Source organism: Ranitomeya imitator, chromosome 1, assembly GCF_032444005.1.
Source record: "Ranitomeya imitator isolate aRanImi1 chromosome 1, aRanImi1.pri, whole genome shotgun sequence".
NCBI lineage: Eukaryota > Metazoa > Chordata > Amphibia > Anura > Dendrobatidae > Ranitomeya > Ranitomeya imitator.
In genome coordinates, this window is record NC_091282.1 from 1,201,273,659 (window position 1) to 1,201,291,124 (window position 17,466).

A 17,466-nucleotide genomic window follows, 5' to 3' on the forward strand; every position below is an offset into this window, starting at 1 on the left:
CACGCGTTTCAGGGCCAAGTTACACTATATGTTCGCCAACACTGTTTAAATCTGATGAAATAAACCTCTCAGAATTTTCTTAGAAAGGACTCTGGAGGCACAAAATAACTGTTCAAACCAAGCATCGGCGCTCTGAACACCCTTGTTGTGGCCGAACAGATTAGGACACCTTTCCACCTCCATGTTTTCAATCTGTCTCTGCCCAATTCTTCCATTGACCGCACTGGTTTTTTAGCAGACAGAAGTGAGTAGATAGGATGATGCAGGGGCGCTGAACTGTTCGACCGTCCCAAGGTTGCCCTGCTTGGTTTAAACAGACATTACAGACCCCCGACTTGAAGAGCAATGGCGTGGCATTCTCCAGGTAGCCAACACATTTCGGAGCCTGGCTGTCGCTTCTACCATTACAGCCATTCTTTTTTTCAAATAAATTCATCCAAAGAGTTAAACACTATAGATGCTGTTGACAGGTTGTTGGCACGGACAGTGCTTCGCCCCTCGTTTCCTGATCTCTGACATGCACGGTCTGCTGTCTGCAATTCTATTGTATCTATGCTGAAAACATGGACTTCCAGCTTTTGAAGGAAACTTCTAAGTTTAGTTTGTGTCCCGCTTGCCATAGTCTGGCAATGAGAAACGTGCTTCATCATTAACACCACCTTCTTTGCTTATTTTATACCAAATGTCAACCCCTGCATGGTCAGATTTGTGAACCGAAATGTGAATAACAAAATTGATTTACCCCCTGCCTAATGCCCTGCCTTCTGTTCTGCCCTATACCCGGGTTCTGCAGCTGGACCCAGGCTGGAGAACCATGTGTTCGCCCAGATTGGTAGTCATAGTACAGTATTTACTGTAATCGGACCATTTTTATCTTATTTAGGCACAGACCCATGCCCTAGTGCAGAATTATGACTGCTATTGAAAGGTACTTATTTTTGTGGGGTTGAGCTCGATTTTCTCCATTAGATGGTGAATGGAGCGAAGATCTCTGCCATGTTCCGGAACCCCAAGCTTGGAATTGGGGGTGGAGAGTATTATTTCCTTAGCTATGAATAAGTTAGTGGATAACTATATGTTGGTAATAACCCTTTAAGGCTCCCATACATATTAGATGAGTTTTGCCCAACCTGATATATGGGGGGCCTTTCCACTCTCCCCAAACAGCTGATGTTGGGGAAGCAAAAGATTGAGCAGTTGGAACTTCAACACGTTTAGTTTCCAGGGTAGATAAGCCGCTGCCAGGGAAGCATGGCGGGAGTTTTTGCTTTTTCCTTTTTGAAAAGACTTAATCAACTGAAGTGTTTGAGGGGGAAGTCAAGTAAGATAAAAAGATGGCTGTCAGTTGTCGGAGAGTTCTCATGTTTATGGTCAGCTTTTATATGGGGAAATAAGTTCTTATCACCTTAGAATCCAGATAGAACAGCTTTTTTGAGAGGGAATTGGGTGCCCGGTTTTATTCCATTTCATATCCTAATTTGATAATGTGGTGGTACGGGACCCATTGCAAGTAGATGCCCAGCTTTGCTTGTCTCAATTTTCTTCGGGGCTGGATCAGTCATGCCTTCCATCTATGATTACAAAAAGTTCAAAGGAGATGAGGAGGAAAGTTTAGTAGCTCATGGCCTTAAAATGAAGGTTTGTGCGGTGAAGAGGCCACCACAGTGGGATACCCCTTTTTGCTATGGGCACCTTCTCACGGTATTAAGCATCTACGTATGCTTCACATATGGATGATAGACGAAGAGGATATTGTCTTGCAGCAGCGAATTGATGCTCCTCAGGAGGGTCCGATCATGGCCGCGAGACGACACGTGGAAGCTGAGAATGTGTCGCCCGTCTTAGCAGATGGATGCCACCCATCTCCTCTGCTAGGACTTGATCCGCTCCGGTTTCACAGCCCTGACAGCCTTCTATTTAATTTATCATGACTACACAGAAACGCAATAGTAATAACAAGCATTAACGACCAGATGAAGCAAGATGTCAGTCACAGGATCTCTCACTGGAGACCTTGGAAGGAAAGCCCGTTGCCATAACAGTGACCATAACAAACCTTCCTGACAGGAACACCTCCAAGCCCAGTATTATATTGACAGGGCGGCCTGTGTTTTTCTTTATTACCCAGAGCTCAATTTAGAGGGATGCGTCGGTGGTGAATTTCTTACACGTAGTGAAGAGGGGAAATAGAAGCCTATTATAAGTTCCCAGAACCCTTGGTAAGAAAGGGGGGGGGAAGCACTCATTTAGGGCAAGTAGTAAACACTTTTAAGAAGCAGCTGAGCCCTGCTGCGCCTGTAACACGTGTTATCTGGATATCGATTTTACGAGGCCTCTGTGCAAGTTACTATTTTGTTTTCAGGAAATGAGTGCGATTACAACCTTTAGATGCTATCCCAGTGCATTTTGCACAAAAATACCAGACTTTGCAAAATGCAGCCCTCTGGAGGAGCTGAAAATGCTGAGTTTTCACGTACAGCAGAGCGTTGAGATGACTCCGTCCCCAGGAATATTGTGTAAAACCGATTAGTGTGTAAACGTCCCTTGTTTTTACGTGGACCGATTTTTCTGTCTTGAGCTCATGCCAAACTATAGCATCTCAAGCTCGGGCAGGGTCATGGGCACTTCCTATACTTACATGCTAAGTCTCCTTCACTAATGTCCTCAAGATCTATTATTTAGCTCCGTAACTGCAGCAAATTCTATTCTTTAATTTGCCACTATTTTTTTTTTAATTCGGAAACTAATTTGACCTGCCCTAGTTTGCTTTTACAGTCCATGTCTGGTCAACATACCTAAAGGGGCTTTCCATTCACTACAATATATTTATATATATTTTTTTTTGGGATAGGATTCAGACGAATTATAAAATGATACTCCCCCTGCATCTACTGTTCTTTCTCATATGTAGTCCCCTTTGGTCCCTGCTTTCTGGTCATGTCCTCGACACATCAGTAATGTCTGCTAAGCCAATCATTGCCTACGGCAGTGGCTCACCTCAGTCAGTGATTGGCTGTGTGTTGAGGGCGGTGCCAGGAAGCATAAATCAGCATGGGCCGGGTAAGCGCCAGAAAGGGAGGTGCCAGTGAGTATCATTTTTCATTCAATATCATTCTTTTCTTTTTTAGTATATCTGAGCAGTTTTATATGTAATTTTTGTTTTATTTTAACCCTGAAGCAAAACAGATTTTCCCATTCCTGAGATAGGAGATGACAGCTGGTGCTCATAAAGTTCTATGGAAGTAGAGGAGATAGAGGCCGACACAGACATTCTGCTGCAAGTTCTCTTGAAATGGAACTTTATGATCAACTGTCATCTCCTATCTCAGCAATGGTAAAAAAAATGTGTCTTCACTGAATACAGATTTTACATGTGAATTTGAAGAGTTTGAGAATGAATGATGAGTCCAGGAGGAGAAAATGGTGGACTTGTCTAAAAAAAAATACTATAAATGTTCTTATTTTCACGTGTACTATTTATCTATGAAAAAAGGATAAAAGTTTTAATGATTATTCTTTCAATCTTCATTCAAACGTCAGTTTTATTTTTGGATAAGAGAAAAAAATTTCAGTCCACCATTTTCTCCTGGACTGATCCTTCATTCTCAAAATCTTCAAATTCACATGTAAAATCTGTCTTCGGTGAAGACAGATTTTTTTTTTTACCATTGCTGAGATAGGAGATGACAGTTGATCATAAAGTTCCATTTCAGGAGAACTTGCAGCAGAATGTCTGTGTCGGCCTCTGTCTCCTCTACTTCCATAGAACTTTATGAGCACCAGCTGTCATCTCCTATCTCAGGAATGGGATAATCTGTCTTCACCGACGACAGATTTTATATGATTTTGAGAAAGAAGGATCAGCCCAGGAGGAGAAAGAAGCCGATTTCTACGATAAAGATATATTACAAAATTGCATATTTTCACGTATGCAATTGATGTATGATATAAAAAATAAAGCGAAGGTCACGCTTTAACCCCTTCGCGACATGCGCCGTACTAGTATTGCGCTGCCGGCACTGCATTAGTGCCAGCAGCAGTACTAGTACGGCGCACCGATCACCGCGGTCTCGCGCTGAGCGCCGCGGTGATCGGGTGCGGGTGTCAGCTGTATACGACAGCTGACACCCCGCAGCAATGCCCACGATCGGCGCTATCGCCGATCGCGGGCATTTAACCCCTCTGATGCCGCTGTCAGTAGTGACAGCGGCATAGAGGGGGATCGCGCAGGGACGGGGGCTCCCTGCGCTCTCCCACCGGAGCAACGCAATGAGATCGCGTTGCTCCGGTGACCCGGAAGGAGTCCCCGGATCCAAGATGGCCGCCGGACTCCTTCCGGGTCATGAAGTGACCTGGCTAGCCGGCGCCTGCTGAGAGCAGGCGCTGGAGAGCCAGCTAAGCTGCCTGTCAGATCGTTGATCTGACAGTGTGCTATGCACACTGTCAGATCAACGATCTGATCTAATACAGAGATGTCCCACCCTGGGACAATGTTAGAAGGTAAAAAAAAAAAAAAATAGAATGTGTAAAAAAAAATAAAAAAAATCCCCAAATTAAAAAAAAAAAACATTTCCCAATAAATCCATTTATTTATGTAAAAAAAACAAAACAATAAATGTACACATATTTGGTATCGCCGCGTCCGTAACGACCCGCTCTATAAAACTATCCCACTAGTTAACCCCTTCAGTGAACACCGCAAAAAAAAAAAAAAAGGCAAAAAACAACGCTTTATTATCATACAGGCGAACAAAAAGTGGAATAACACGCGATCAAAACGACGGATATAAATAACCATGGTACCGCTGAAAACGTCATCTTGTCCCGCAAAAAAAAAGCCGCCATACAGCATCATCAGCAGAAAAATAAAAAAGTTATAGCTCTCAGAATAATGCGATGCAAAAACAATTATTTTTTTATATAAAATAGTTTTTTTTGTGTAAAAGCGCCAAAACATAAAAAAAATTACATAAATGAGGTATCGCTGTAATCGTACTGACCCGAAGAATAAAACTGCTTTATCCATTTTACCACACGTGGAACGGTATAAACGCCTCCCCCAAAAGAAATTCAGGAATTGCTGGTTTTTGTTCATTCCGCCTCCCAAAAATCGGAATAAAAAGCGATCAAAAAATGTCATCTGCCCGAAAATGTTACCAATAAAAACGTCAACTCGTCCCGCAAAAAACAAGACCTCATATGACTCTGTGGGCCAAAATATGGATAAATTATAGCTCTCAAAATGTGGTGATGCAAAAACAATTTTTTGCAATAAAAAGCGTCTTTTAGTGTGTGACAGCTGCCAATCATAAAAATCCGCCAAAAAAACGATATAAAAGTAAATCAAACCCCCCTTCATCACCCCCTTAGTTAGGGAAAAATAATAAAATGTAAAAAAATGTATTTATTTCCATTTTCCCATTAGTGCTAGGGTTGGGGTTGGGGTTAGGGTTTCAGTTATAATTGGGGGTTTCCACTGTTTAGGCACATCAGGGGGCGTCAGATCTCAATTCCAGCCAATTCTGCTTTGAAAAAGTAAAACAGTGCTCCTTCCCTTCCGAGTTCTCCTGTGTGCCCAAACAGTGGTTCCCCCCAACATATGGGGTATCAGCGTTCTCAGGACAAGTTGGACAACAACTTTTGGGGTCCAATTTGTCCTGTTACCCTTGGGAAAATAAAAACATAGGGGATAAAATATCATTTTCGTGGAAAAAACAATATTTTTTATTTTCACGGCTCTGCGTTATAAACTGTAGTGAAACACTTGTTGGTTCAAAGCTCTCACAACACATCTAGATAAGTTCCTTGGGGGGTCTAGTTTCCAATATGGGGTCACTTGTGGTGGGTTTCTACTGTTTAGGTACATCAGGGGCTCTGCAAATGCAACATGACACCTGCAGTCCATTCCATCTAAGTCTGCATTTCAAACGGTGCTCCTTCCCTTCCGAGCTCTGCCATGCACTCAAACGGTGGTTCCCCCCCACATGTGGGGTATCAGCGTACTCAGGACAAATTGGACAATAACATTTATGGTCCAATTTCTCCTGTTACCCTTGGGAAAAAAAAAATTGCGGGCTAAAACATCATTTTGTGGAAAGAAAAAATGATTTTTTTATTTTCACAATGCTACATTCTAAACTTTAGTGAAACAATTGGGGGTTAAAAATGCTCACCACACATCTAGATTAGTTCCTTAAGGGGTCTACTTTCCAAAATGGTGTCACTTGTGGGGGGTTTCCACTGTTTAGGCACATCAGGGGCTCTCCAATCGTGACATGGGCTCCGATCTCAATTCCAGCAAATCTTGCATTGAAAAGTCAAATGGCGCTCCTTCCCTTCCGAGCTCTGCCATGTGCCCAAACAGTGGTTTACCCCCACATATGGGGTATCGGCGTACTCAGGACAAATTGTACAACGACTTTTGTGGTCCAATTTCTCCTGTTACCCTTGGTAAAATGAAACAAATTGGACCTGAAGTAAAAATTTTGTGAAAAAAAAGTTAAATGTTCAATTTTTTTAAACATTCAAAAAATTCCTGTGAAGCACCTGAAGGGTTAATAAACTTTTTGAATGTGGTTTTGAGTACCTTGAGGGGTGCAGTTTTTAGAATGGTGTCACTTTTGGGCATTTTCTGTCATATAGACCCCTCAAAGTCACTTCAAGTGTGAGGTGGTCCGTAAAAAAATGGTTTTGCAAATTTTGTTGCAAAAATGAGAAATCGCTGGTCAACTTTTAACCCTTATAACGTCCTAACAAAAAAAAACTATGTTTCCAAAATTGTGCTGATGTAAAGCAGACATGTGGGAAATGTTGTTTATTAACTATATTATGTGATATAACTCTCTAATTTAAGGGCATAAAAACTAAGAGTTTGAAAATTGCTAAATTTTCATAATTTCCGACAAATTTTTGTTTTTTTCACAAATAAATGCAAGTCATATCAAAGAAGTTTTACCACTATCATGAAGTACAATATGTCACGAGAAAACAATGTCAGAATCACCGGGATCCGTTGAAGCGTTTCAGAGTTATGACCTCATAAAGTGACAGTGGTCAGAATTGTAAAAATTGGCCCTGTCACTTAGGTGAAAACAGGCTTTGGGGTGAAGGGGTTAAGGAATATATATAAAGTTCGACAAGTCTAAAAATGAAGACTTAGAAGGAGCGTTCTCTCCTCCTTCTAAATCTTCATTTTAGACTTGTCAAACTTTATATAGAGGAACGATGCATTTCTATGAAGCCTCAGGGACTCGGTGACAGAGCGATGAGAGTATCGCTACTAATTATGGTTCCTCAAACGATCGATCAGGTCAGAAGCAGATTTGGGCTTAGAAAGTTTATAAAGTTTGTATTAAACTTTTGTCCATCCTCCAGCTGTGGACCCGTGTTAACCCTCGAATCTTGCGGGGTTTTTTTTTTAATGCCAATTGTCACAATTCCACTTTCCATTTTTTTTTTCTGCTTTGTCCGCCGTCTTTTTTAATTAGTATGCCAGTAATCAAAGCGATACTCCAAGCAGAATTGAAAAGACCTGCCGTCTCCTCATTCATTGTCCTCTTGTCGCGCTGAGGGGAGGGGGCCGCCGCCACCAGTATTGGGTCTCCTGCCAAGAGCAGAATATTAATGCGTGCTTGAAGAGTTAATTTGACGATTTTAATTTTTTTTATTTTAACTTTTTTTTTTGGGGGGGGGAGGGGCGTTCCTTTCCCCGGACAGCAGCTGTCCTTTCATCTCACCTCTTGTGCAGCAAAGTGCCTGATCTAGCAGCTGCCGACACTTGTCACATCCCCTATAGAAAAGTGGTGTGGCCTGACAGAGTGCGCTTGTTACAAAATATCTATGGGTTTAATGAGGGGGAAACTTGGCGCGTTCCCTTCCAGGGGGGGACTGTATCATTTGTTGGAAATTTCTTATTTTTTTTTTTTTTCTTGCTTGTGTCTCTGAATTGAATATTCATTGTTCTGAAATAACCCCGTCAGTATTAGAAAATGTTTTCTAAAGTGAACATTAAAAGTTTTTAATAATGTTCTTGCATGGACATTATTTCAAGGCCTAGATATTTTTTTTTTCTTCTCTGGCCAGTTCCCCAAATTTCTTTGGGGTACTTGGAAATAATAATGGTCCTATTAATTAATAAAATAATATAAATATTATAATATGAAAACAAATTATTAAGTTTTCCACAAAGGTAGTGTTAGGAAAAAAAACAATAAAAAGACCTGACATCAGACCTAAAATGAGGAACGATGGGCTCCCTCCCACAATCTTTAGGATTACGCAGTAAACTACCAATGCCAATGTTCAGCTTAAAAGGGAAGAAAGTTTATCTCTTATTAGGCTCCTACGGCACGAGGCTGCTGATTGGCTGCAGCGGTCATGTGATGGCATTCCGCTGGCAAAGGAAGCTAGGAGGCTAGCGGGAGACACAGCCAGCAGTTCAGAAAAGGTGGTGGGAGCCTAGAAGATAAATGTATTTTTTATATTTTTTTTTTAGGACCACCATGGGCTTACTTTTCAAGTAATAAAAAGTAGTGGATAAGACCGTATTTATTGGGGGTGTTTCACCATGAACAGTCCCTTTTTCATTTGGAAGCTGAAGCTGTCCATCAATTGATCCTTGTTAACTTTATTCACATGTCCACTACTGGGGGAGGGTGTATAGTTTTACATGGCAGCCTTTAAAATGCATGACCATCCGTTGGATATATCGACAAGCCCTAGTAATAAACACACTTTCTCTGCTCAGGGAGGCTCAGAACCCATAAAAACTTTTCTTAGAACATGTTTTCATAAGTTGACCACTTTAAAAGCCATTCTTGTGGGTTTGGTATGGGCTGACATCTATTTGCTGCTCCATTTTTATACATATGCACCCTCGAGTAGGCTTGAGTGTGCATGGGTTGCAAGGGGGAAAATGGGGCGTTAAGCTGCTGCCAGATAATTGATTACCCTCTTCGAGAACAAAAGCCTAGTCGGGCATTCAAGTTTAGCATGTCCGATCCTTCTATTTTCCTGAAACTATTTGTCGGAGGTAGAGTCGGGAAGACCTACACACATGATAAAGTAGTACCCAAGCCTATCCGTAAAATTCTGCAAAGTTTTTCTGGTTTGCCGCAGGCCATTTTAGATTATTTTGGCTTTCCGAGTTTGGACAGCTTACTAGTAATGGGGCAGTCAGTCCTTTTGATAAGCATTTGAGATGCTATACGGTCGGGAGCATCTATCAATGAAGTTCACGGTTATATCTGCATCATTACCCTGACTGAACAAGGATGGCGGCAGAGGAGGGATAGTATGGGTTGTTCCGGTTCCTGCCCCTTTACACAAAGCACGTCAAACTGGAACACAGATGGCATGTGCCAATAATTATGCCGAGCGCGGGTCCGAATGTTAATGTTTATTCTCCATTCTTTGAATAGAAAAAAGCCTCATAAATCCCTCCAAGGCTTCGAGGGCCCCTAGTGCTATTTAGTGGTTTAGTAAGCCTATCCATTCGCAGCAACCGATAGAATCCTTTCACACCCCCACTTTTATTTTTATTTCTCGAAAGGCCAAGTAGACGCTGTCCATGTTGAATAAGTGGCTATTTTGCAATGGGGACATGCCGAAACGAGAAGTGTGCTGTGCTTGACAGGTCCCTGCTAGGATAGACTCGGGCCCATTCTTTTTGGCAACGCATAAACAGTCAAAGGCCTCCTTTTTATCTATTGTTGCCTAGGAGGGATACCCATTTGGAGTTCAAATTCCAGCAGGCTTTGGAGAGAAAAAAAAAAACCCCGAAAGCCGATAGCACTATGGCCGGTCTCGGAGATAATAATCGGGAATCAAAAGTGATCTGTAGACAAGCCAGCACTTTGTGCTCTGACAGGAACAAACACACTGGGGGCACTTAGCTCTGAATGAAAGCTTGAAGCCTCTTTCTTTGCGGAACATTGAATAAAAACCGCTTCTGGAGGTGGCATCCACATCGAGCATCTGCTGCTCCGTAGCCTTTAGAAACAGCAGAGGAGGAGATCACAATGTGAAATTAGGCCCAAAATGGCATTTAATGAAGTGAGCCTCTGTGCTCTGTACTTTTTTTTTTTTTGTGTGTTCACAGTAAATGAAAGGCTCCAGGGTGAGAGCTTCTGGGGTTTGCACAAGAAAATACATCTCATTAGATGTCTCATTTTTTTTTTTTTTCTTTCCATACAAGCAAAGAACGTTTTTTTTGTGTGCCGTGAAGGTTGGACTTCTTCCATCTGGAGATTTTTTATTTATTTTTTTTTATATGCGCAAACTTTAGATTTTTCTTTTCAGACAATACCTTTAGACTTGATAAACCCAAAATGAGCTTCTCATTTTTCTTTTTTGGAATTTAATTTAGCCATTAACATAACATGTTGCCAACAGTTTTGCTTTTTCAAAATGTTCAAAAAGGCCAAAGAATTATAAAAAAAAAGTACCCAATATAATAAAGATGGACTAATAATTTAGTCCATCTTTGTTATATTGGGTAAAAAAATGTTTTTATTTATTTTCTAATATAGGTGAGTAGATGTTTTATGGTTGGTGGCTTGTACATGCTTGGAAAGTGGTTATCTAATATATCTGTTTCTGAAACTTTTCAGCATAATTAAAAAAAAAAAAAAAAAAAAAAAAAGGCAAATTTGCTCCTGTATTCAATCCCGTTAGACTTTGCTCTCTCGGCCAATTGTTGTTGTTTTTTTTCAATCCTACAGTGTATATCCGTGTAATAAATAATTTTAATAATAAATCTTTAATAAACCCACCAACCAGCGTTGAAAAAAGAATCTTTTGCAAAAAGAATCTTTTGCAAAAAGATTCTTTTTCAATATGTTTGTTGGGAAACAAGCGTTATTGGCCTTTTTTGAAAGGGTCTTAAAGTGGACTCCTAATCGGGAAACAATATGTACACTTAATTTTTATGCTTTATTTCCGACAGCTACCCTGAACCGCCATACATTTCCTGAGTTATGAGCCTTTTTATTTCATGCTAATTTTTATGGTCTTAGCAAGTGGGCATCACTCACAGTGTAATAATGAATAGCAGCTTAAAGACGCCTCCGGGGAATCCTGAGAGCCCTGCCCCCCTTGGCAAAGACCATAAAATTGATCACCGAATCAAAAGTCCCACTTCTCTATAATCGTGTGTTGGAAAAAAAAAATACTCAAGAGAACAATGAGGATAAAATAGAGTAAAAAAAATGACCACTTATGATTTGGTGACATACCTCCTTAATTTTTTGTAGACCTGCAATAGCTAATGAGAAAATTGTACAGTGGCACAAACAAATGACCACCTCTACTCTAATGAAGACCTGATGTATTATGTAAATTTTAATGGTTAGGAAATGGAATTTCTTCATTAAAGCATTTTAATTTAGAGAACCCATTTATAGGCAAGTATATGTTAATAAATGGAATGGGTCCATCGTTCAGCATCCTCATTTGACCTGAGAGAAATGTGGTCACATAGAGCAGGGGTCCCCAACTCCAGTCCTCAAGGCCCACCAACATGTCATGTTTTCAGGATTTCCTTAGTCTTGCCCAGGTAATAATTGCATCACCTGTGCAATGCAAAGGAAATCCTGAAAACATGACCTGTTGGTGGGCCTTGAGGACTAGAGTTGGGGACCCCTGACATAAAGCATCCTTTTGTGTTGGAGGACCTGACTTTAATTAGCGCTGTAATGCTTAACTTGACCTCTGGGAGTGCTGCAGGGAAATGGATCACTTACTAGCAAGTGTCCTCATAGAGTACAATTGGTTCCAGATGGAAGTTCCAGAAAGATAAAAATGTTAAAGTTTTCTTGTGAAGGAACTCTTCAAAAATATAACAATCGACCAGATCGGAGCACGCCCTTTAAATAATCAAGCAGTTAATATATAAGAACATGCTGGTTCTGCTTTCTCAGCTTTCTAGAACAGTCATTTTCCTTAAGAAGTCATAACAGCTGGCTTTGCAAAAAAATTTTTTAGCACATTCAATCTATCTTCTCTGACTTGCACTTTAACCCAGACATTCCACTAAAAAGCCAACAGTAGATGCACTTGTAACTCGCTGTCACGATGAAGAATGTAATCCGGGCCTATTGATAAAATGCTGTTTGGCTGTCGAAGACTAATATGCCTGCGGTCTTTAGACTGTGTCTTGCCTCGGCTTGCAGTTGCAGTGGAGACTGCAGTTCCTCCGAGCTGAATAGAGTCTGGGGCTCTCTTCTGTTGTGTAGACCTGGGGAGCACTATGTTTATTTTGTGTGCAGGCTGCCAACATCACTCATAGACCAAAAAAGTTCATCATCTTATTGACTGTAAAGAATGGTTTTCTCCAGCTTCAGGAAGCTTAACTTGACAATGGACTAGGACTTTAGTCTGGTGGGACATGAAGAATGAATAGAAAACATACACCATACAACATTGACTATGGTAGAGATAGACAGTCACCGATAAAGTGAAAAATAACCCAGACATCGCTACCACACCCAGCTGGTCTTGAACTCACTGCAAGGTTGTTGTTTTTTTGTTAAATTCTTCCCTTCTGAACAAGTATTTATTTTTGTGTGATCCGATGCAGGACGAAATGTTGAAGCGCTACCCAGTCCGGCGAGGATCATAAAGTTGTCCATTCTGTTTGAGATGTAGCAAAAAGCGTTTTAAGAATTAATTTTAAGTCTCTAAAGTCAGATTCCACCTTTTATATTTAGGTTATCAAGGCATATACTTGAATTTTAGTTCCCCTTTCTCCGACCGTTCTTTACAACTGTTAAGAAAACTTCTTAGCCCCCTAAAATTCATTATGGACTTTTTATTTTATTTTGGAAATTGCTGTGAGGAGTCAGGAGGAGCAAAAGTGGGAAGAAATTAAGAGTCCATCTTAGAGTTAAGGGAAAAAAACACTTTTCAACCCAAGCACAGGTGCACCCCTTTCCAAAAACTCCAGTGTGCCTTCCAACCTACTTGTTTCGTCTATCTCCTACGTCTTCCTTGATTGACAGCTCTATCTTTTGCTGACAGGCTCCCTTTAAATGGGATAGATCTACTATATCCTAATGTGTTGAACACACTTAACTGAGTACTTCAGAAGAAAATGCCAGTTCAGCACATTTCTTCCCGATACTTGTCGGCTTTTGTTTCTTTGGTTTGGCCTGCTCTGCTTTACATTAGCTATGTTGTGTTCTTGTTGGTACATGCCCAGCTTGTTTAGATGTTCTGTTTAGAGAGATTTGTTCCAACATTGTCTTATTGTGTGCAGTAAAAAGTTAAAGATAACCGTAGTTTGCTGCGAACGTGGCTCTCCACCTGTTGACCACATCTTTCAAGATGAGAGGTAGAGCAATAGCAACATCAGACCTTGGTGTTTCTAGAGTGGATAAATCACACCACAAAAAGTTTACTTATTCGGAGACAACGGCAACATCAATACCCAGCCGAATGTTAACTTTAGAATGGACAGTAGTGTGAGGGCAAATCACCTGGGCTTTCGACAGTAGACGACACATTCGATGGTGTATCATCTTTCTTGAAGATTTAGTTAATTCCCTGGGCTAAGCCTGAGCCAGTGTCTTACTAGATACAGAAGATTGTTGGTGAGCTATCTGCTTGTCTTTGGGCTACCTTTACGCAAGAGGTTCATGTTTTGAACAAAAACTTTAGATGGACTTATGTCCATCTAGTTTCATTTCTCTGGCAGCTCACCACACTTAATTTTACTCCAAAGGATGTCTACTACTCACAGTTAAACCACATGAATATAAACTGATGATAGAGTCTCTACAATGTGAAAATGCGATTTTTGAATATTTACGGGCTGCCTATTGGCCCCTAGACACTTGAAGGTTGGCAGAATCCACTGATCATCTAGTTTGTATGAGACGTCTGATGAGGATCAGGCAGTTTAGAGTTGGGCACCTGATCTTTTTGTTCTACCAGGAGGTAACCACAACGAGATATGTCTAGCAGCAGCTTTCTCCACAGTGAAAATACATGAATGCTCGGTCAAGTCGAATGTCCATGTGTATGGGGCAGTTAGAAGAGATTAGGGCTCTTTCAGATGTCTGTGGATCTCTGTTTGGTCTCGGACCGCTAATGCATGGACTGGCTGCGAGTCTCCTGACCGGAGCATGACCTCTTCTTGTATTTCTATGAGACTTTCACACTCTGGTCCATGCATTGTGGTCTGAGATTGAACCGATTTGCAAAGATGTCTGTATGAGTGTTTGGACGTCATGATCTTTGAGAGAGTGTGATAGTATTTTTGTTTAAGCACCGTTTTGTCAAAATTTTCAGTTTTAACATGCACACAAGATATATATACGTGAACGCATAATTTGACAGAAGCACTTGTACAAGTACTAAATCTTTTTTTATGTTTCGAGTTGGCCGGCAAGTCATTCAATTTTTTTGCGCTTTATAAGAATTCCCTTGAAAAGCTCCACCATTTCAGCAAATCTGGCAGCACATCAAATAAAAGTTGGTTAGAATTAATCTGGAAATTAATTAATTCTGTCTTCAATGTAAACGTTATAAGCTAATTTAGGCTAAAATGGCAACAACAGCCTTTAAGGATGCCGATGCCAGCTACCGTCTACATATGAGGAGAATAAACATGAACCTAAATGCCCTTCTATAGAAAGCGTCAGCAGGTGGAAGGAAAATTATAACGCTTCTAAACTACTACAAAAATATACTGTACAGTGCATAAATCAAAGTGGCACAGAATGACGACATACAGCGATAAAGTGATAGCGCCACAAATGTACGCTAATGCCAATGTTATACGTTGTCGGAATAATACTGTTATACAAGGTCTGTGGAAATCAAGAAGTAAGTGATACCCTTAGTAGTAGTAGTGGCATCTTACGTACCACGTATGTGTTGTACCCTCAAAAGTCATCATGGCCCCCTTATGTGGTGCCGGAACAAAAGTGACAACTGCTCTAAGCATATTTCTGATTTAGAAAAGAAAGTTGTCAAACTCCAAACCCATTTAGCTTTTCATTTTCTAAACTCTCTAAAGAGAGTTGATTTGCAGGACTCAGGTCCATCGTCCAGGTCAGTAATTTGTGACCACTGAAGGGAAAGCCTGTAAATTTCCTTACTTCCGGGTCTTACCTGCTCTTCTTTTGATTAGCCGGACTGGCATTGCATTACTGTGGCATGACGTACACACATCATACCAACCCGGCAAATCAAATGTAAAGCTAAGAAGGTAAGTCGATTTGTAGGCCTCCCACTACTGACCTGGCTGATGGAACGGAGTCCTGCAAATCGATTCTCCCATTTCTAATTATCAGAAAGGTATTTGATCTTCGTGGTTGTTAATGTTGGATCTTCCACCATATTTTACAATGGGTAGACCTTTGTTCCCCTCCAGCAAAAAGTTCCAGACCATGAGCTGCTGTTCACACACTTTGATCAGTGCCCAGTTTTCTTCTGCTGGACCAAAGACTGTAAATCAAGTGGAATGGTGATTTATCTATGCTTGAATTTTAGATGTGACCTTCCGACTTCCCAGAACTTATTGGCAGAATCAATTAAGCTCAAGTCTATGGACATTTTGTATTAATGTTCCTTTCTATTCTCTTTATAGACTTCGAAAAGCCTGTGCTCTTTGGACTATGAAGATGAAGATGATCCCCACCTCAAAACCATCGTCTCCTCCCCATGTGATTCCAACGACCATATGAATATCATCACTCCTGGCTCCAGCCCCATCAAGGAGACCCCAGACGGAAGAGGAACCTGCCTCATCGGCTGCTCGAGGGAGGCGACCGTGAGCGAAAGCGAGGAAGACCTAAGTGACTGTGAGAGCGCCACATTTCCTATAGATTGCGAGGAGCTGGATCTGGAAGAAATAGAGAACAACTGAATCTCTTTGCCTCAGTAGGACAAGGTGTCCTCCCTGGTAGATGCGTGCCTTCTGTTGCCATTGCCCTCTTTTGAGGAGCCCAGTGGAAAGAGTTGCGGCTTAGTTCACCTGTTTAGTTCATAAAACGGACAAAGATAAAGACTGAGCATTAAAAAGTTTCAACCTTGGCTGTATTTGCTGCGCGGCCTAGTATGTGGGGCTATCCGTACAAAGCTAAATAGATGTGAATGTACTCAACAGGTTTCCTATAGAAAGGAGGGGAAGGGAAATTGTATTTACAAGTGCTGACAGCGAGTGCCTAAATATATTTTTTTTGCTCAATACATAGGGTAGGGTGAGGGGCGGGAGGGAAAGGAGACTACTATTTTAAGCTAGTTTCGTAATTATACAACCTCACTTTTTGCGGGGTGTGTTAGTCTCAGTGAGTACAATTTGTTTACTTTTGCGCACGTCGCACATACTAGGTTGCTATATGTCAGAGAAGACAGCAGAAGCGTTTCAAGGAAACATTTATAAAAAAAAAAAAATTACAAAAAATAAATTAAAAATAATTAAAAAAATAGGTATTTTTTTGCATTTCTATGGCTTTTACAGTTCTGGAAAAAATAAAAGGCATCTCTATTTTGAATGAATTTTTCAGAAGGGCATTCTATAATATACAATCTGTCTGCCGTGATTCGGGTGCAGGTATATGATCTATATTTGAAAAAAAAAAAAGAAAAAAGAACTTAAAGTTCTACAGGAAAAATAATAAAAAAGAAAAAAAAAAAAGACAAAATAGTCGACTTAAGATGTCGTCTAGCATTTACACTTGGTCCAAAATACCAAAACTAACTGCAATATATATATATATATATATATATATATATATATATATATATATATATATATATATATATATATATATATATATATATATAAATAATGCGGTTACAGAACTATGTACAACTTTTTCCGTTTTTTTATGTACGTTAATAAAGATGTACCTAGTGACCTTAAAGGGTTAATGAGGGAAAGAAAAGCTCCCTGCAAACTTGGCTTCTTTAATTGGGTATTTTATTTTTATTTTTTTTTTACCTTTGAACAAAGCAATGATTTTTTTTTTTGCATTGTGCGCATTTATAAGTACGAGTAGTTACATGCCTCGTAGGTCATTACTACGTTTTTTTTTGTTGTTCTTTTTTTTTTTTTTTTTTTTTTTTTTTATGTTCAAAGGAAAAAGAATGTATTGGAGCACTTGAACTTTAGACAGGGACTTTGTAAAGTAATGATCAATTCCACAGGAAAAGGTCACACCCTCAGCAATAGAAGGCATTTTGTCCTTTAATAAATAAAAAAAAATGAATTTGCATTGCATCTCCTTTGTCTGATTTTTGTTTTTTCATTCCAGAAATTACAGGTTTTCTAAAAAAATTAGAAATTATCTTTATTTTTTTCTTAGCTCCCCTCTATTGATTTCTGACCACAAAGTTGAATAATTATTATTATTATTTATCATTCTAGCGCCATTTATTCCATGGCGCTTTACATGTAAATTCAACTTCCATGTGGCCATAGATCAGCTGAGAGGAGCTCAGAAAAAGACAGGTCAGAGG

General features: G+C 40.2%; 1 protein-coding gene across 3 annotated transcripts in view; it reads left to right on the top strand.

Annotated features, from left to right (window-relative positions):
- FAM53A (family with sequence similarity 53 member A) overlaps positions 1 to 17,227 on the top strand; it is an 87,734-nt gene extending 70,507 nt beyond the window's left edge. For all 3 annotated transcript variants that reach the window (XM_069744900.1, XM_069744901.1, XM_069744899.1), the window contains exon 5: positions 15,593 to 17,227. In XM_069744900.1, coding sequence (XP_069601001.1) covers positions 15,593 to 15,871 — 279 coding nt within the window. In that variant the 3' untranslated portion in view covers positions 15,872 to 17,227. The remainder of the gene's footprint in view (positions 1 to 15,592) is intronic.
- Positions 17,228 to 17,466: the final 239 nt, after the last annotated feature.